Source organism: Aulonocara sp. 'chitande type north' Nkhata Bay, linkage group LG10 (assembly GCF_057382095.1).
Source record: "Aulonocara sp. 'chitande type north' Nkhata Bay isolate Kocher_YH1m ecotype deep benthic linkage group LG10, A_spYH_male_GT1.1, whole genome shotgun sequence".
Taxonomy (NCBI): domain Eukaryota; kingdom Metazoa; phylum Chordata; class Actinopteri; order Cichliformes; family Cichlidae; genus Aulonocara; species Aulonocara sp. 'chitande type north' Nkhata Bay.
The window spans coordinates 24764995-24785855 of record NC_141353.1 but is presented as its reverse complement, the minus strand read 5'-3'; the positions used below and the strand labels follow the sequence as shown (position 1 = coordinate 24785855).

The 20861-nt window shown below is 37.2% G+C and overlaps 1 protein-coding gene across 1 annotated transcript in view; it reads right to left on the bottom strand.

Moving 5' to 3' along the window:
- Window positions 1-6913: 6913 nt before the first annotated feature.
- The window catches only part of pdlim4 (PDZ and LIM domain 4), a 47202-nt gene continuing 33254 nt past the window's right edge, over window positions 6914-20861 (bottom strand). Inside the window, exons 5-7 of the mRNA XM_086309244.1 lie at window positions 18932-19089; window positions 10747-10885; window positions 6914-9252 (exon numbers count right to left, since the gene is read on the bottom strand). Of these exons, the coding sequence (XP_086165370.1) occupies window positions 9048-9252; window positions 10747-10885; window positions 18932-19089 (502 nt within the window). The 3' untranslated portion in view covers window positions 6914-9047. The remainder of the gene's footprint in view (window positions 9253-10746; window positions 10886-18931; window positions 19090-20861) is intronic.

Below are 20861 nucleotides of genomic sequence, written 5' to 3'. Positions count from 1 at the left end.
CATGTGTGCCCATGTGTCCAAAGACCCTGATGACAGAAACCTGAGATATTGATAGCCCAACTGGGGAGAGCTGAACCCCTTCACCAGCAGGTGAACAGTGAATACCAATCTTAGAGCAATGGGGGTGTATTTGGAAAGGCTTCTACAGCGCTACAGTATATTCTGTGTGCTGCTCCTCGGCCTACTTTAATGGATACCACTTTATTCAATAACTCGAGTTAGTTCAAGAAATCCTGCACATAAATCTTCCCTCTGGTAACGTAATGTTGTGTTTGATGTATAAATCACCTTTGAAGTGAATATGACTTGAAAAGAAAAGGCAGCAATATGCTGTGTGTTTCTGTTCTTCTTCTTTAGGGCATCAATCAGTCAGCAGAGCGCTTCAGTGCATCTGGGCAACAGATCCTTTTCCCATTCACACTCAGTACATTTATAACCAAGGATGAAACTGGTCGGCAGTTGTAGTAAAACTTTGTGCCACTTTCATGGTAGGCATTAAAGTGGGAACTGTACAATTTATTACACCTGTGTATTTTTTGCAGGATTATTCATATAAAATCTTTAGATCTTTTTTTCACAGCAAATGTCTTTTAATGTATCTTTCCTGTGAGCTTCTCTACCCGTGCACTGGACAATACCCATCTTTTAGTACTCTTCTCATCTAGTATCACAAATATCCTAGTTTACAGAAGAGTTCCACATGAACCCTCTTTCCCTTCAGTTACATTGCATCCATTGTGTGTCCATTGTAACCTTTCACCAGAGAACATTAAAATGAAGTTTTGAGGGCTGTGCTCCCTATGTAGGATGACCTCCAAATAACATTTAGATGAGGTAACATTAACCTTTGTCCTGAAACTAATCAATATTAATGCCATTCTTTTGCCTGGGTGGCTGCCAGCTCCTCAGGGCAGGGCCCACATTGGCAATGCAATAATAGCTGGAAAACCTGGCGATTTTTATTCTTTCACCAAAAGATTCCTTACTGACTTCAGGTAACAAGGTTAAAACATGTCTTTATATTTGTTTTATCATATTGCAAATGAGAAAGCTCATCAAGTTAATTAGTTCCATTTCTGTCCGTATCTTTTTGTGAGTCTCATACACATTATTCCCAGTAGGTTAATAGAGTTTCCCACTGCAAATCTTTATTTAATGTGCTGAAGTGAACTGGAAGTCCGGCATGAAATATTCACTCTTGAATGCACATGAATCAAACTTTGTGGTAAGTTTGAGTCATAAGTCTGAACGTGGGGATGAGCTCATGTTTGTTAGCGACATGGTCTAACTCATTGGTTTCATCAAGGCAGTCTGCAGAAAACCTCTGCACATCTGTGGATCTATCAAACATTATGTCATATTAGCACAACTATAATTACACAATCCCAGTCATTGGCATTGGAATGGAGTAAACTCAGTGTGTGAGAGCGGGTGGTTTTGGAGTTTCTCAGTGTAATTCTTCGATAAGCTGTTCACAGTGTGGCCTTTAACTTTGAAAAAACATTTTTTTGTCAGTCTTTATAGAAATATTGCCCAAAGGCTCCTGTTTCTGGTTAAGGAAAAAAAGTTTTGAAATTAAGTAAAATCGGATGAATATCATTGTTTGATTGACTCCTATAGTCAAAACGTAACCATATGTTGTACTAAAAGTTCTTCTTTTTATGAAGATACAATACAGCCATATCTCCAAAATTGTCTTTTGGGAAATAAAGCCATTTTTGGGGGGGGATGATAGAGTGAATGCAAATTTATTCCAAGTCAAATGAGGCTCAGAGTACACTATTATAAGATTTTTTTTCTAAATAGATAAGGATTCTTGCAAGGCTGGATGACCTCATTTTACCACATTCACCTTGATCCATTCATCAGATTTCCATTTTTTTTCTAGTCTACCTTCTCAGGTACGTGATGTATTATTTTGAGTTGCTGAACTTGTGTATCTACTTTGTCTCTCTTCCATCTCTGCTCAGACTTGCCCTTTCCACCCATATCATTGCCAATCACCCCTTTGTGCAGTCTTTTGTTCATAGTTTTTATTTATAATTCTTTTTTTTTTTCTTGATTTTTGAAATTCATATTCTCACATTTCGTTCGAAATATGAAATCCCTGATACATTGATGGCATGGACCAGTATGTAACCTGAAAGCATCTTTGTCTTTTTAACTCAGAGGGATAAGAAAAAAAGATGCAATCACACTGCAAGCATGGCAAGTGATCAAAAGATTAAACAAATAAAGTGAGAGGCTGTATGCACCTTGAACCAGTCTGAAATTAAGTAGAATCTGATGAATATCATTGCATACCAGTCTATCACAAGACAGTTATTGCTAAATTCACATGTATACAGCTCATTTTAACACACGTTAACGTGACATTTTTGGATTGCAAGTGATGGTTTCAGCTTAGTTTCATCCATAAACAAAAGTCAGAAGACAAAATAAAAATTTAGGCAATCCTGATATCTGAAAAAATCCCCGACTCTCTTTTAATGAAGAAAGACTCTTGATGTGGAAACCGATCCACTGCCTCCATCTGTCGTAAATACACCTCATCCAGAGTCAGGTTTTGGTGAGAGTATCCAAAACATAGAGCCATCTGTTTGCTTTTTATGTTCACTTTTTTTTTAAACGGACTCAACAGGGCAGATATTTTTGCACTTTTCTGAAAAACAAAAGATCTTCTAGCAAAGCCCTCTTGGCAACTGCATGACAGCTCCTCTGGCCATTTATATTCTTCAGAATAAACAAAAACCTCACAGGGTATTCGTTACATGTACCATATGGCCTGCATATCTTTAACACTATGAACAAATATCGGCTAATTCCCGATCTGTCTTCGAATGCCACCTTATGTCATCTGTTTGCGGTACACTGTGGATTCTGTTACCCTCCAGTCAAGTTAGTCCAAATCTTTAAACACAAATGACATGCTGTTGACACGATTTCCAAGTACCTTATGTTTCTTTGCTGCAAAATTAATTTGTCACTCTTGTTTTGTTTAAATGTGAAGTGTTAGCTCAGTTCAGTATAAGCAGTTTAGTTCAGGGCGGGGTGACATATGATTAGGCAATTTAGCTTAAGTAACTATAAGTCAGAGAGCACATAAGGTACATCTGACAAAGGCTACACAAATGACCAAACTTGATACATTTAATCTATTTCAAATCAGAAACATCCATGAAACACATGCCAAACTTTTTTATTTGAGTGAGTTCATGTGAAAAAAACAAGTGTTCAAAAGTGAAGCATGTGTTACTTGGTTACTTTCTACCACGTTTTACTAAGAGCTATCAAAACAGTTTACATTATTTTGCTAAGCTGTATGACTGAAAAGATCCTCCTGAGGTTTGGTTCAGGAGGATCTTTTCAGTCTCACTTGAGTGTGAAGTCCAGACTTATTTCTCATCTAGTAGCTAAGTGACAGTGAGGTCATGGTGTTGCTGTCTCAAGATCAGTGACTGTCTCTTTCTAAATCCCCTTTTAATGAGAATCAAAGCAAAGCGTAATCCAAGCTTCAATATCTTTTCAGGGCCAACTTAAACATTAAGAGGATTGAGAGGCTTCCATGCACAAGAATCTCTGCAAACAAACCATGGGTGTACACAGACTGTGTGGCTTTTTCATGCTTTTGTGAAGATTTTTATCACTACTATCCTTCTATTCTTTTTATACCCTATTAAAAAAAAACAAACCCTCAAATACCTTCATGAGTAACAAAATTGGTCCTGAAGTCTATCCATACTGAGGCACACAGTTTTCTCCAAGTCTGAATTAAAACAACTACATTCAAAGAAGTTTGCAAGTTACTTGTAATTACTTTGTGCAAACAAACATGGAAGTCTAGAAACTGGTGTAAAAACTGCTTTTTCACAGAGCAGCAGATTTTCTTCTAAAAGAATTGTGTGCGCTATACAGACAGTAACGCAACGTGTGCAATGTGGCCAGCAAGTGGTCGGACATCAAAATAAAAGAAATGCTGCAGAGTCCCAGCTCTGACTGTAAAGTTCTCCTCACGTTTTAAAGTGGTCAACAGTAAACCTTTCTGTTGCAGTGCAAAAACAGTCATGTGTCTTAATATCGCTGCATCAGCTTCAGTAACAAAGCTTTGAGTGCTTTATTAGACACCAAAGTGCATGTGTTTTCATAAAGTTACCGACTCCTTCATCACACTCTAGTCTTCCACCAAAGCCAAACTTTAATAAATTAAGTTATTGTGTGCTCTTTGTATGCGTTTTTGAATTATGGAACATCTTCAGTTTCTCTGTGAAAAGGAATGGCTAGAATGCTGTTCTGCTGCATGTGCAGTCACTTAAAGCCAAATGCAGCTTGGGTACTCGTCCAGAGAGACTCTGCAAATCATGGCTGGCACAAGCAACAGAGTCATATCTGTGGAGCACAAACCTGGAATGAACACTGTGCTCAATAAAAGGGAATGAAGTGCACAGATTATAAAAGAGAAGATAAAGCAAACAGATGTTGTCTGTAAACACAAAGGATGCACTGTATTATTAACTTTCTGAAACCTAATGTAAAACCTAATCATCTGTAGGTAAGCGTGTGATGGAAATTCATTGATATCTCTAACATAGTATAGAAAACAACAGGGTAGAATGGATCTATATGAGAACGAGTAAAGAATGAAAATTGGCAACTTGATGTATGACGTAGATCCTGCATAATGATTAGCTTCTCTATATATACAGAAAGAGCTGTCAAGCAAGTACTTCTACCAGAGGGCTCCAGAATGACATAGCCCCTAACTATTGCAGCCAAGGATTAAATATATTGCATTGGGCGTGTCATTAAACTCTGATTTATTGTTCCACCATAAAAAAGTACACCGAGTCTATTCTGATTTATCCACAAACTTATTGTGAGATGTCTATACTGTATGTGGAAGCGTTTTCCATGAAGTTCAACACAATAAACTTGGCCGACACTGGCTAGATTGCTGATCTGGTAAGTAATAAAATTGCTTAGTCAGCTTTCACAGTCTTAGTTGCTTAGTTTGCGATGCTGCAGCCTGCAGAGCAAAGCAAGCTGTGTTTCTGAGCAACTTGAAATGTTTATCTTTAAGAATGTTTATTGCTGAAGCAGAACTCTTAGCACGCAACAGCTGTATATCTCACTGCCTGTTTTCATTACACCTCACTGTGTGGGTCTGGGAAGTTTTTTAGTGTGAAGGGAATCTGCACCAAAATTGAGGTCATTTTAATTTTTATTTCATAAATTTCTCTGTGTCTGAACCCTTGCAGTGGCACAAATATATTTGTATAGTATATTTGTAGTATAGTAGTAAAATAAAAAAAGATAAGGATAAAGTAAACATGAGTGTTACGGGTGTCTGAAGCATTAGCAGCTGTGAAGTAGGAGTGAACTTAGCCCTTTGCTTCACCTTCTATCATTCTTTTAGATTCGTACTGTCCTTCAAATATTGATTTCTCTTTCACTTACTGAAGTTTAACTAATTCTAATAACCAATTATATATATATAATATATATATTATACACATATATTAGGTTTTAGCTGTTCTTATTCTGCTGGGTGGAGACCCCTGTTGTTGTACCTGGAATCTACTGGATCCACTCTCATTGTTTGGGGGTTCCTAATGTTCCTACCACTGGGACCACTTTGGACTTCCAGATCTGCTCCAGCTGTTCCTTCAGCCCTGGGACTATTTTCTCACATTGCTGTCTAATGGTATTGCCACAGCTATCCCAACTGTGATCTTCTGCTCTTTGTCAACCACCAGTGTCTGGTTTGTTGGCCATCATCAGCTTGTCTGTTTAGAACTGTGTTGTTCTCACTGACCTTTATTGATGTCTCCTATTGGGACTTGGGGACTTTTAGTCCATATGTGGCACAAATGTTCCTGTCCCACTTGGTTGTGCTTTAAAGTGTACGCCGTCCCAACTTTCATCCTACATCCTGCTATGTGTTGACATTCTCTGGGCACTTTTGCACAGTCTGCAACTGGGGTCCTGCTGGCTGTGGTAGATCTCTGCCTGTATGGATATGCTGGTTAAGGTCTGTTTTTGTGACATGTTCAGATCCGCTCTACTGCCCTTTTTCTACCCAGGGATAGGATCTCTTGATGTCCATCACTTCCCCTATTTGTTTATGGTATACCCCATGAGGGGTTGGTCTTCCATGATAGTTCTGCTTCCCGTTCCTCATCACTGTCTGTCTTCAGCTGCTTGAGGCACCCTGGGAGCCATTATGTATACATATAAAGGGGCTTCATTAATCTGTTTAGCTACATGCTTGTGCTTTAGGTACACTGATCAGCCGCAACATTAGAACCACCTGCCTTACATTCTGTAGGTCTCCCTTATGACACCAAAATTGACCACTGAGCTATGGACACAGGACACAGTCAGGCACCTGTTGGGGATTTAGGAGGGTTTTGAGAAAGTATTTTCCACATGAATGCTAACAGCCAAAGTTTCTCTGCAGTATCAGCACTGTAATGAAATGACCAATGCTATTCATATTAGGTGTCAATGATGGAGGCTTACTAAAGCAACGAACTAGGCATATAACCACAGGAAATATCCTCTTAGGTGTGTCCAGTCAGCAAGTGTAGTTCATCCTTGCAAAATATCCATTTGAAATTATATTAAGAAGTTGCTTCTCTTACCAAATTTCTCAGAAAATCACACAAAAGTAAAAGTGCCTTTCTAAATCAAGACTTTCTTCTTCTTTTTATTCCATTTAAGGGTTTTGTAATGTGGTCTTGGTTAGAAAGCACACATATTGCAGTCTTGTGGTCTAACATGCAATATGAAGAAAGGACCATGCCAGAGCTAGGGTGTAAAATTAAGACAAATTGAGTCTCTTGTGTTTTTGTACATTTTTGTGGTAAAATCCAGCAGTTAAGCCCAGGAAAGAATGTGAAAGATCATGCCATCATAAAGCACTTTTCATTTTATTTAGAACCTAGAAAAAAAAAAAAGAGCAAATAAGAAGATCCAGAACAAAAACATGTGTTGGTAGAACAATAAGTTAAATACAAGGAGAGGATTCGTGTCTCAGAAATTATTTAAAGACTAGACACAGGGTTTGCGAAGGCACGCAAGTGACATGATCTATACTGTGTGTTAAAGCAATCACAATGAAACAAATATGTACAATACCAAAGACACAATGTGGTAGCAATATATTTTTCTCATAATTTACACGTAACTAGCTTGGGTAGATACCAGCAGCTAAACATCACTGCTACTATCTGGAAAACAGAATGGAAATCAGCGATGCAAAAATTTATTCCCATTTCAAATTACAGAAGTATTTTTGTTAGCAATATTTCTAAAATTAAGGACATCATCGCTCCTCTGCACCACGTTGACTCCACCACACATTACATTATTTCACAATAAGCTAAGACTGATTGCTACACGTTTCTTACAGAAAGTTTTTCTGTCAAGAAAACAAAATACATGTCGTCCCCTCATTTCTCTTTCTCACCCTACCTCAGTCCCTAAATTTATTTCCCCCCCTTCCCTCTGAGGAAACGTAGAAATATATTTCATTAGCCTTAAGGGCTTGGCTGTAGAAATCTGAAGCCACTGCGGGAACTTCTGTCTTTTGCTCTCTTCCAAAAAGTAACTGTGTGAATTTACAGTATATAGTGGGGTCACAAAAAAAATGAAGAAAGAAATAAAGTGAGTATTGTTCCCACATGTTGTAGGTTGTGAAGTCCCAGTTTACACGGTCCTAACAGATTTCTGTGGCTATGTCTCCAGTCTCAAATGCACACAATCGTTTTTAAAAGCTGTCATGAGAGGTGGAGAGAATTCTGATGTCAACCTGAAGGCTCAGCGCCCAGTGAACTCTGTGCTCTTGTGAACAGGAATTCTTCAGTGTGAGAAGTGAAATTCCTCTCGTAGTCAGGTGCATAAGCCAGAAGCACCACCTACCTACACTGTATTCGCAGATGTGCATCACACCCGCTTAAAATGTCCAAATGGATGCACTGCATTCAACTAATTTACTTTAGCATTTAAGTCGCATTTCTTCACATCTGGGGGGAATCATTTTTTGAAGTTGACTCCCAACAAGTTCTAGAGTTTCTCACAGAGTTTTCAGGATGTTTCCAGCAGGGATTTGTTTACCTTTCAGAAGGTGGTGCTTGCATAGCTGCAAACGGAGGCATTTATTACAAGCAGAGGTTCAGCAAACCCAGTCACCAAAACATACTGACACATTCCAGACATTGTTAGAGATATGCTTCAAGTGAACTATTGCTTATTTTGTTTGCATAACTGACAAGTGAGCAGAAGAAAAACGTGGAAACTAAACAGAAATGTTCCCCGGTTTTGCAACAGAAAAGGTAAATTGCATAAATGTGAGTTAGAAATGCTAAAATCCATCCAAAAATAAGTATATTATTGAATTATAGCGAAGGAGAAAAAAAAAAGCCTTTTAACCCATAACCAGGACTTGAACAATATATCAGAATACCTTACAGGACTTGGAATATTATGTGGTGAGAAGAGAACTGTGAAAATTAGTCCTCAAAGCTAATAACCACATCCTCGGCACAGCTCATCACATCACATCCCAGCAAATCAGCTCAAAAATATTTTGTGATAATGCACATGGTGTCTTAAAGTTAGTGTAAGGCTTAAGTGGGAGATTACGTTTGTAATAACCTGATCAGTAAAAAAGCAAGAGTAGTCATATCTGTTTTCTTATGAGTTTTGCCATGTGTTTCGAGCTTAGGGCTGCCAGTTTAAATACTATAACATACAACGCTAACCTTTTAATAGTCTGGAGATTTGCGATGCTTATCTTACCAAAGCTGTATTCTGTCAACAGATTTCGATATGCTCAATATAAAAAGCATTCATCAAGTCTGTCAGTGTGGAAGCACTGATCTGGGATCACTCAACTGCAAATTTCACTCTCCTAAAGTCAAAACTGACCCAAGATAAGCATTCCTGCTTGACAGACCCTGATTAGTTTAGGCGAGTAAACTCAGTAGCCGCATTCTACAATATTTTGGTTACCAGTTGTATTACAGTATAGCCCCCCCTCTTTTATCTCAGACCAGCTCCACCTTGGAGTTGGGGTACACAGCAACAACATCGTAGCCCTCGGGAGGCTGGACGCGGGCCTTTGCGTGGGTCTCGCAGTACAGATTGTCTTCGATAAAGAAGTAGCCTCTCTGCTTTAGGTTGATGCCGCAGTCGTCGCAAATGAAGCAGTCAGGATGGTAGAGCTTGTCCCGGGCCTTCACGATGGTGCCACTACATGTAGAGACAAAAGAGGACAAAAAAAAAAGAGTTTACTATACTGTAAATAAATGTAACAAGTTATAAAATCCTGCAGCTGCAGAAGTGAATTACTGCAAATATTACTGCAGCTTCTACTGGATCATGATAAACACTGATTACGTAGTTTGGTTAAGCCTGTTATTCAGTCCTGCTCTTTAACATTTATTAATGTGATAAATAAGAGTGCACACTGTGTTCAAGGCTTATATTTCACCTTTTTAGCAATAGAGGAAGATATGAATACATAAAAACGTGATCGGAAACTGGACAGATAAGCAAATTGCAAAATGCAGTTTTCCTTTAAAGGCTGTCTGACTTTTTGAAGGCCAGTTTAAAAAAAAGATGTCCTCATCACAGTAGACGTTAAGCAAAAATGAATGACTCACAGTTGTTCATCAAATGTTGCATTATCTATGCAAATCAGGAATTATACTTTATAGCCACTGTACCTATGCAAGCATTTGAATACAGCTCATCACATGTCGTGTGTCAGCTTCAGGTGGCAGAAAGGTTACACGCTGTTAAACAGTACACATTTATTCCGCTGCATGGCTACTTACTGGCACCAGTGAATTTAGAAGAACTTTGGTCAGCTGCACGGTGACAAGAGTGTTAGGGACGTTGTTCATTCATAGTTTCCAATTAGATTTTCCTGTCTGGCCTTGAGATTGGGGCCAACAACCATTAAATCATAAACTTGGTGCTTTGCTTTTCCAAAGTGGCCGCATGACTCGCAGGATAAACTCCTGACACAGTGTTCAATACATCTTTAAAGACTGTAAAAAGCCTTTAGGTCACAGCAGCCGTATTATACTGCACAAGCTTCCACAATGTTCTCTTGTTAACACTGAAAATAAGCTTATGACATCATTTTTTTAACATTTCTTTAACCTCCGCTGCTTTTTTAGAGAGGGGATTACCGGTGTATGTGGTTAGTTTGTCAAAAGGTGTGTTCAATTCACAATACGTGTATGAAGAATGTGTGCATGGGAAAGGGTGTGGAGGATGGCTTGGTTTAATCATTAAAATGATAAATGTGAGCAGAGCTTTCTGAGGACTTATTGAAAGGCCTGTCTGTGCATGTCGACCAGTGAAAGATCACTTCTTTGTTTTCAAAATCGGGGGAAGAACCTTGACTCACCTCGCATACTCTTAAACTTTATGGCAGCAGACAGAATGATAAAATAAGTGGGAGATGTATAACTTCCTGCTGACCCTCACAAGCATTTCAACAGAAAATCGATTATATCTCCAATATCATGTTTATTTTGTCTGTACTGTACCGCAGCAAATTTTCAAGTTAATCACTTTTATGGCTTCTTGAAATGTAAAAGTACATTTTTTTATATTTTATGCACATGTTTTTATATTACACACAGCCCAAAGAGTCCCTCGCCAATATGACCCCATTATTTACATATTATTGTCATCTTAGGATATACAAGTCAGAATTTGCACAATACTTACACAATACCGTTACAGCACCGTGTGCACTGGGGTAGTTTCTGAAGACCAGACATAGGGCTGGGGATGGGGCTTCCCAACTTGGGGATTGGAGATCTGACGGGAGACTTTAAGTTTCTCATTCTCTCCGTTGGTGACACACCTATGAAAAACGATATGTCGTTAAGAGACATACTTGGAAAAAAAAAAAAAAAAAAAAAGGCAAGTACATCATGCTCCAGGGATTCTAGACACTGAGATATCACAACACTTCCTCTGTATCCCTCTGGTAAGCGTATTTTATATATGTCTCCATGTGTTTGTAGGTTCTCACTCATTCAGGTCATGGTAGTTTTGGGAGCTTGAAAAAGAAAGCGATTGAACTTCTTTAAGTTAAAGTTTAAGAAAGTCCAGTTGCCATCTTTTTTATCTCTTCAGACTGTATGTCTCCATATTTCTCTCAATTAAAGTTAAGTTAGCGCTACTCTGTTAAATGAAGGTGAAAAGTCACATAGGTTCCTGAAAGGGAATGCTACATGAGTTGTCTGTAGTTTCTGTTCACCACTCAACCATTTTTCACTTTGTGTGACTCTCAAGCGCCTTTGTGAGATACACTTGGAAGAAGTGTGACTGAGATGGTTTCTTTTTCTCAGCTGTTAGCACAACAAGCACACTGTTACTAATCAATGGTTGTGTTATTATATTATTAGCAACACATATGAAATACACATAGTGTCTGTTGGATATGAAGATGTTTCTGCTGGTTTGTCCAAGTACATGCAAGTGAGGACTTCAAGCAAAACATCCAACTAATATTATTACACTTTAACACTGAAATGAACAACATTCACTGCATTAACCAAACAGCAAAGACCCAGCAACTGCCCTGAACTCCTGGTTCATGGTTGCAGGAACCAGGGGACAAGTCATGGTAAAGCTTTAATTAAAAAATAACAGTAACATTCTTGCTCTTCTTCAGCCTCGTTCTATTGAAACTGCAAAAACTGTAGTACCGATGTACACAGTAATCCTACAAGACATACTGATAGGAACATTTGCCAGTTTTTCTATGGTTTTTTTTTTTTCCTAATATGGGCTCTGCTTGTCTGTTCTCCTTAAATCACATTCACAGAATTCCTTCTTTTCTTTCCATTTTGTGTGCCTCTTCTGTGTCTCTGGCACCTTCCCGTGATCCCTATTCAAGTGTCACATTCTGTAGTGCCTTTCCTGGGAGGAATGCATCAGTCAGCCTGGCTCGACACCAAGCAAGGAAAGTACCTCATGGAACCTCATCACATCACATCGATATGCTACAATCACACGACGCATGTGAAAGACGCAAAATGGTTTGTAAAGAGATTCATCATACTGCTTACAAACGGCTTAACAAATTTATCAAACCATCTGTTACAGAAAAAACAAAACCTGCAAATCTTTCTAAAAATACTGTTAAAAATTGTTTAAAATTACTGTTATTTATTATGCAAGTAACAAACTGAATTTGTCTTTTTATACAAAAAAGTTATTTAAGAACAACATTTTTAACTACTAAAACTACTTTTCCTGTTCAGGAGTGCAAGTAAATACTGTAAAACAGTGAATTTTAAGAATCATGGACAATCACAATAATTATATTTTAGCATTAAAAAAAAATATTATTTTGATCAAAGAGCATTTGCACGCTGGTGAATAAGTAAAGAAACATAATAAAATATTTTTTGTTAATCAACAATACAGTCATTTAGGGCAGCTCTGGCATAATTGGTATTGATATTAAAAAATACTGAGATTCAGAAATCTTCCATGGATGCATGCTTTGAATTGTCTTCTTTCAAGATAAAGCTTAATGCTAATTTATGTTATGATTTTTTAAAACAGATTTTAGGTTGTTTAAATGGTGGTACTGTGGTAGATGCGTGTTACTACCTTCCCATGGTTGTCATTTCTTATTAGAAGTGAATTCTAAGACAATCAGGTATTTAGTCATGCCTGACTGGAACGCATTAAAGGGGATATTTTATAGTGGGTATCTGGAGCCAGTACAATGCATCCAAGCGCAGCCGAGTAAATCAGTAGAGCACAGCCACTACATGACTTCCCTTTGCTGATGATGTGCCAGCAGAGGCCGTTCAGCCAAACAGGCCACCTATGACTACCAGTAACCACAGTGTAATTACCGTACATCTGGCACCTTCCTCAAAGTGATTTCTGTCCCTCAGTGTCAGTTAGCCTCTGACTGCTCCATAGTGTGTTTAAGAGATGATATTATCAGACCATGTTATTTCTGGGATGAATGCCTCAGTTGCCCATTAAGGCACTCTAATGGAACCATGACTTTCTAACAAACGGGAAAGCTAATGCATTTTTTGTACCACAGTCATAAATAAGTGCAAAAGGGGGCTTTTCAGCTCTTGCTTTACCTAAAAAAAAAAAAAATAAAAAAAAAGCCATTCCACACAGGCCTGCTATATTTTGCTGCCAAACACACGAATGTATCGTTTGATCGACAGTGACAAGTTGTCCATTTGCAGCACATATCTCACCCCATGTAACATTCACACTATAATCTGTGACTAATGTCAAGCAGACGCACTGTAAAACAGACAGGCACACTTGTGCCCACCATCCATGTCAAACGCAGAGTGCGAAGCTTCACAGAATTTAAGGCAGTGGGAATCCGTGTCGTTTTCGACAGCTACTGAGAGGTACTGTTTCTACAACTCTTCAAGGACATCTTGATTTGTTCCTGAAACATGTGTTGTGTTGGTTTGGTTCCATCCAAGATGTTTAAAAGGAAGGATTCTATCAAAAATAATCTGTCAAAAATAATGCCAAGAAAAATATGACGAGAAAGATCAGATGAAATGTTTTAGAAAGATTTGCTGTTTTTAATATGGGGCCACACATGCAGATGAAAAAAAAAAGTATAATTAAATGTAAGCCAACTGACAGAAGCATAACAAATTACAACGGGCTGTTAACACCAAATATCAATTACGTCTTTTTTCATGTCACATCACCGTGAAATCGCTTCACACTGCTAGAATCACATGTTAGACACCTAGAAACCCTCTTTTTTTAGATGCATTTTGCTTCTCTTTCACCCCCCCCAACCCCTCTTTTTTGACATTGCCTGGTTAATTGGGACCCCAAACAGTGTTAAGCTTATTTTCATCATTTTACCCTTTTCAGTTGTGGTCATTTTGGAGAGATCCTTTAAATATCCCACATGTTAAGTAAAAGTATTAGTGGTGTAACCCAAGAGGCAATCAGAAATGTGATGAATGTTATACTTTGAAAGTAAAACAGTCCTGCTGATTGATGTGCTCTTTAGAGGTCTTTTCTGAGAAAGGACACAGCCTGAACCCATCTTGGAAATTTCTTTAAACAAACAACATTTGAGTCTGGAGTATTTTTCAGGGGTCACTGGCACTGTGTTTATTTCTTTTTCCAACTGTTAAAGAAACAAAACACTCCCCGGTCTGTGTTCCTTCAAAATTTGCCTCAAACGATCAGCAGTAAAGGTGAAAATTATAAAATTCAATCTGCAACAGTGCAGATTGAATTTTGGTTTGTGGCACAGCTTAGCATTTGAGTGTTCTTATCTTTAATTCTTCATGTTGCTGTTTTCCTTGCTTTTACCTTTTCACATTTCACATCTTTGTGTTTGTATGTGTCCTTGCTGCTAAAACAATGTCCTCTTGTGGAAAACAGGATATGTACTCAAGTGTAATGTTGTTGCAGTATTTCCTAAAACACCCGAACTTTCCTATTTAACAGTCACACCACCGCTCCATCCACATTGCAACCAAACCATGGAAGACTCTGTGGAATTCTTGGTAAACTGACACTTTTGTTTGCTTTAACTTTAAAAGCCCTTAAAAGTCAACACGACCTCTACACTGGCTTTAGCCTCCAAAAAGGAACCACCTCCAGCAATTTAAGACATTCATTCAAATGCAGTATTTTTTTTTACTTGTTTCACAATAAAAAAAAGAAATGGAAACAAGCAGCATCTGGAGAAGGATTTAATTCTCTAACACAGAATAGAAACAAAGACACAGGTAGCTTTTGAATCAACAAAGGCACAGATAGCTTGATGAAACTTAGAGTCTCTGTTTCATCGAGGATTTAGTCTGTCAATCAACCTGTCAGTCACTCAAGCTGAAAGGCAGATGAGAGCAGACAAAAGAGGTCCCTTTAATCTCTTTAATCCATCAGTCCTAAAATCTGCATTTTCATCCAACCTCTTTCATCTGTTGTTAGCATCTTATTGCTTTAACTGCTATAAGAAGTGACAAATTATGAAAACAGTCTGGTTTGGCTCTGATCCAGGTCTCCCCACAGAAGAAGTTTACATTGTTCCCTGTGCTGTTAATTATCCTGTCAGCTCTCACATCAAAGGCTGATCCTGAGATGTAATAACCAGACAATGGAGTATTCTACAGGGAAAGAAAACCTTTAAATCATGCTACTCTAAATTATCTAAAACTCTTAAACATTATATAATGCCAGTTCAGAGACTTGATTTTTTTAAAAACTATTTTGTGTTTTATTTGTAGTAAATATGCAGTGCATACTGCTGTCCTGATAAGTTTTACTTCGGATTTGGTGCCCTTTTGTGCTAGCCCTGGCATTAAGGTGAGATAATCTTCTTTTAAAGATTAAAAACGTCCACATTTGGAAGTTGGAGGATTGGCAAATGAATAAGTCACGAGTTTGCACGCCAGCTAAAAGAGGTTTGTGTCTTATTCAGGAGTTTTGTGTTTTGCTCATTAGTTTACTTTTTCATTCTTATTTGATTACACTTCCTGTATAAATTCAGGCACCAAAAACTACTTAGGTGGAAATGATCCTGTTTTGGTTAGAACACGGCCCTCAACATCATTTACCCTGCACATTAAAGGCAGCAGTTGTGAGTTATGTAATCTTGTGTAGTAAACATGGAGTTACATTTGATGAAAAACACAAAAAAAAAAAACCCAAAAAAACCCAAACAGAAGACATTTTCATGGTACAAATGAATTGAAATCTATATCCATACAGATTTTTTTCAGTTTGTTGAATAAAAATATTAACATAACAATTAAATAATACTCCATACTTACCTCAAGCAATAACTCTCTACAACCCAGCACATCTGATTAGCAGAGAATTGTTTGTTCTTTTATTTTAACGTTTCATTGCCATTTTAATTTCTGTTTTGATTTGTAGATCCTGAAAAAATACAATTATTTATTTATGTACATATATATTTACTATAACAAAAACAATAACAACACTACTACTACTACTACTACTACTAATATATTAACTGTGATAACAAATAAATTTCCCAAATCTTGGATAACTGGCGTATATCAAAAGCTGATGTAATAGTAAGTATAGTCAGTATGTAGTATATGTATTGTCAGTTTGTATACCCTCTTTGGATGGGGGACGGATATTTGAGTAAGAATTAGCATTACAAAGATTACGTACTTACTCATTAGAGCCTTTTTATAGCAGTGGAGAAGTTTATATAGTGTTTTTTGGGTTTTTTTTGGTTTGTTTTACATGCAATTAGGGTTAAAGGACTTTAAGAGAGCAGACAAAAGAGGTCCCTTTAATCTCTTTAATCCATCAGTCCTAAAATCTGCATTTTCATCCAACCTCTTTCATCTGTTGTTAGCATCTTATTGCTTTAACTGCTATAAGAAGTGACAAATTATGAAAACAGTCTGGTTTGGCTCTGATCCAGGTCTCCCCACAGAAGAAGTTTACATTGTTCCCTGTGCTGTTAATTATCCTGTCAGCTCTCACATCAAAGGCTGATCCTGAGATGTAATAACCAGACAATGGAGTATTCTACAGGGAAAGAAAACCTTTAAATCATGCTACTCTAAATTATCTAAAACTCTTAAACATTATATAATGCCAGTTCAGAGACTTGATTTTTTTAAAAACTATTTTGTGTTTTATTTGTAGTAAATATGCAGTGCATACTGCTGTCCTGATAAGTTTTACTTCGGATTTGGTGCCCTTTTGTGCTAGCCCTGGCATTAAGGTGAGATAATCTTCTTTTAAAGATTAAAAACGTCCACATTTGGAAGTTGGAGGATTGGCAAATGAATAAGTCACGAGTTTGCACGCCAGCTAAAAGAGGTTTGTGTCTCATTCAGGAGTTTTGTGTTTTGCTCATTAGTTTACTTTTTCATTCTTATTTGATTACACTTCCTGTATAAATTCAGGCACCAAAAACTACTTAGGTGGAAATGATCCTGTTTTGGTTAGAACACGGCCCTCAACATCATTTACCCTGCACATTAAAGGCAGCAGTTGTGAGTTATGTAATCTTGTGTAGTAAACATGGAGTTACATTTGATGAAAAACACAAAAAAAAAAAACCCCAAAAAAACCCAAACAGAAGACATTTTCATGGTACAAATGAATTGAAATCTATATCCATACAGATTTTTTTCAGTTTGTTGAATAAAAATATTAACATAACAATTAAATAATACTCCATACTTACCTCAAGCAATAACTCTCTACAACCCAGCACATCTGATTAGCAGAGAATTGTTTGTTCTTTTATTTTAACGTTTCATTGCCATTTTAATTTCTGTTTTGATTTGTAGATCCTGAAAAAATACAATTATTTATTTATGTACATATATATTTACTATAACAAAAACAATAACAACACTACTACTACTACTACTACTACTACTACTACTACTACTACTACTACTACTACTACTACTAATATATTAACTGTGATAACAAATAAATTTCCCAAATCTTGGATAACTGGCGTATATCAAAAGCTGATGTAATAGTAAGTATAGTCAGTATGTAGTATATGTATTGTCAGTTTGTATACCCTCTTTGGATGGGGGACGGATATTTGAGTAAGAATTAGCATTACAAAGATTACGTACTTACTCATTAGAGCCTTTTTATAGCAGTGGAGAAGTTTATATAGTGTTTTTTGGGGGTTTTTTGGTTTGTTTTACATGCAATTAGGGTTAAAGGACTTTTTTTTTTTTTTTTTTTTTAAGATGTGTCAATGTTAGTATCTGAGGTTTAGAAAATCTTTAGTCACTGGTGACAGATCATTTTCTCTGAGGCCCATGCTATTTGTGTTTGAACATACCAACGGGCTTGCGCTGCGTTAACAGTAAACATGGAACGTGAAGAGAAGGTTTTAGTTCCAGGGATTAGCTTTTCCCTGCTGCTGTCAGCATCATATGACTCCCTTCTTAAAAGCTGGAATTCCAGGCGGTCAGAAGGCAGACGGGAAAACCATATTTCTCACTTTATTGTCCTTTGTAAAGTTGTTTTTGCAGTAAATTGCCCTACAAAAACTCCCCCTGCCAATCTGCATGCAAGCTATTTAAAACACTTAATCTTTCTCCTGCTTCCTTTGTCTTGTGTTTGTTTTTTTTTTTTTTACTTTCTATCTCGCTTTCCTCCCCATGTCTTCCTATCTGTCCCCTAACCTTGCTGTCTGTGTATTTCTATAAAAGGAAAACTATGCTACTTAGACAGAGGAGTTCATAACAGTCAGTGAACGAATGCCTGTGCAAGAAGTCCCTTTAACTGGAATCACAAGACTCATCTGCATTAGAGGAAATAGTTACTCAGAAATTTCCACCGTTTACATTTATATTTGTGCAGATGTGCAGATACTTTGTGCATTATACCTGTTTGGTATGTGGCACCGACAATTATTCTGACAGCTGATATTATCATTGTTGTAAAGTATAAATATAGTGTTGTTTGTTTGGTTTCTTTATGACAGCTTGTCATAAATAGAGAAAATATACACAAACTTATAACTTAAAACAAATTTAAAACTGGCAGTTTTAAAGCTTAATTTCTTCTCTAACATAAAATTATCTACTCTTTTTCAAGCTTTTAAAAGCAATATATATGTATAGTTTTTTTTGCTTTGAAGTGTTGAACAACAAGTCTAACTGAATTGCTTGGGCTATTTTTGGAAATTTAGTGGGCAAAATGGTTAATCAGCAAGATAAAATGACTTTACTTTCACAATAAAGTTAATTGGTGCAATAATGTCAACAAGAATCTTTAGCAGCAATGGGTGATCTCTCCAAATAAAGTTTAAAAGGTTCAGTGAGTGAACTCTCACATGCTTTTTTCTGCCTAATTTTTGCACACATGATAAGCAGACACACAAATATGCAAACACATGAATCCATACCTCCATCCTCAGCCTCCAGGATTCCCTGGAGGTATTTGAAGGAGCCAGACTGTTTGGGTTCTGAGACAGGTTCCTCATAGTCCTGCAGCATCTTGTAGACGTCTGACTCCATGTCAAATCCGTTACGGCTCACAGGAGACTGTATGGGAGGCTCTGGGCTGAAAGATTCAATGAAACCAATATTCAGTATAACCCATTTTAAATTCAACCGTGACAAGACATGAAACATAAATTTATTTTAGTGATCCATCAAGACTGTAGACTATACATAAAAATAGGACATCGCCACCATGACGTCACCTACTGTTTTGTTGGCTTTTGTTTTGAAGCCCTCTGCATGGTGCATTAGCATGATTTCTCTTTGAAACCAAACATAATGAGTAAGGTAAGGAATCGGATGAAAAAAAAAAACAAGGATACTACACACTTATAATTTATTTATAAGTTATCCAATAATGAAATTATACCCTAATAATTTTTTTTTTTTTTCGGAATGCAACATCAGAAGAGAATGTACAATAAAAAAAACGAGCTGAAATAACAGATTGCTGTTTATTGAGGTGACAAATGAAGTGAGAAGTAGCATTTTTCTTGATTTTCCCCAGGCCACTACTGCTTTGGCTTAAATTTACAGATATGGAGATTCCATCTTCTAAATAAGAGGATAAAACAAAAAAACAAAAAACAATAAGTATTCCCTAAAGGACAAAGTTGTGAATCCTGGGAATACTATTTTTGTTTTTAAGCAGATGTCAAATATAGCCACTTCATATTTTTGTAATGTCAAAATGTGTTTTGGGACCAAGGGAGGAATAAAAGTTTCAGATGGCTGCAGCCATATGAGGTAAGGAGAAAGAGTAAGGAAGAACTACAGTATTTTTCTTTTCTAATTAAAACTGCATATATAGAGCGCATCGGTGCATCATTTTTTTGTATTTCTGTCTCAACGCATGAAGTCTTAATCAAAACAGCTTTGTATTATACTTCTATTCCTTATGTCATCTATCAAATTATTCCCAGTGCTTCCCTTCATTTGGAAAAGTTTAAACATTCTAACTTCTGGAAGATGACTAGGACTGCTGACAGATGTGTGCAAGTCCAGACACACTTAAATACAAGTCTGTCTCCAGATGCCCTTTCAGGAGTCTGACTGTGTGTCTGAGAGGAAAAGCCTGAGCTGTCATGAAAGTGAGAGTGATTGAGAGAAAGCGAGAGCAGACAGAATTGTGTAATACGTGTGTAAGAGAAACTGACTGACAGCAGGCAACAAAGATAGTGTTAAAACACTTGAGTGCAACTTTGTGTGCGTATGTGGGGGCTGTGTCTAGGAGTGCTCAAAAGCATCTTCACTGGGAGACTGAACATGCACATTTATTGCCCACTTGAGGGGATACAAGACAGCAAATGCCTTTTACAGTCCACAAGGCTATCTGTGCAGCTGTATCAAAAGACATCCAGTGTGTTTGTTTCTGTGTCTCTGTGTTAAGTGTCTGCACAGGGACCTGCAAGGAAACTGGTGAGGCTTTAATAATAGATAGGATGATTGTTTTTAGAAGCAGTGGAGGGAAAGGTAAAGCTATTTCCTCGTGTGATTTTCCCACAGATATAATGTGTGTAAAAAGGTCCATGAAAACTCATGAGGGGGATATTTTGAAATCTGATATAAACAGCTATTACATACACGTGGTTCATTGATTTCTTTTTTTTTTGTTAAGGTAAACACAACAACAAATTGGATTTCTAGCTAGCGAAGTAACCAGAAACTTGGGATAAGTGCACAAGATAAGTAAAAGAAAATGTTGTTGCATTAAAATAAGACTTTAAACTATATTTGAAGATTTTTTTTATACTTATTTACTTATACTTATTGGATTTTAGAACATTCAGAATAAAAACTGGTGTTGCTTCTGCATTTCTTTTAAAGAGGAGG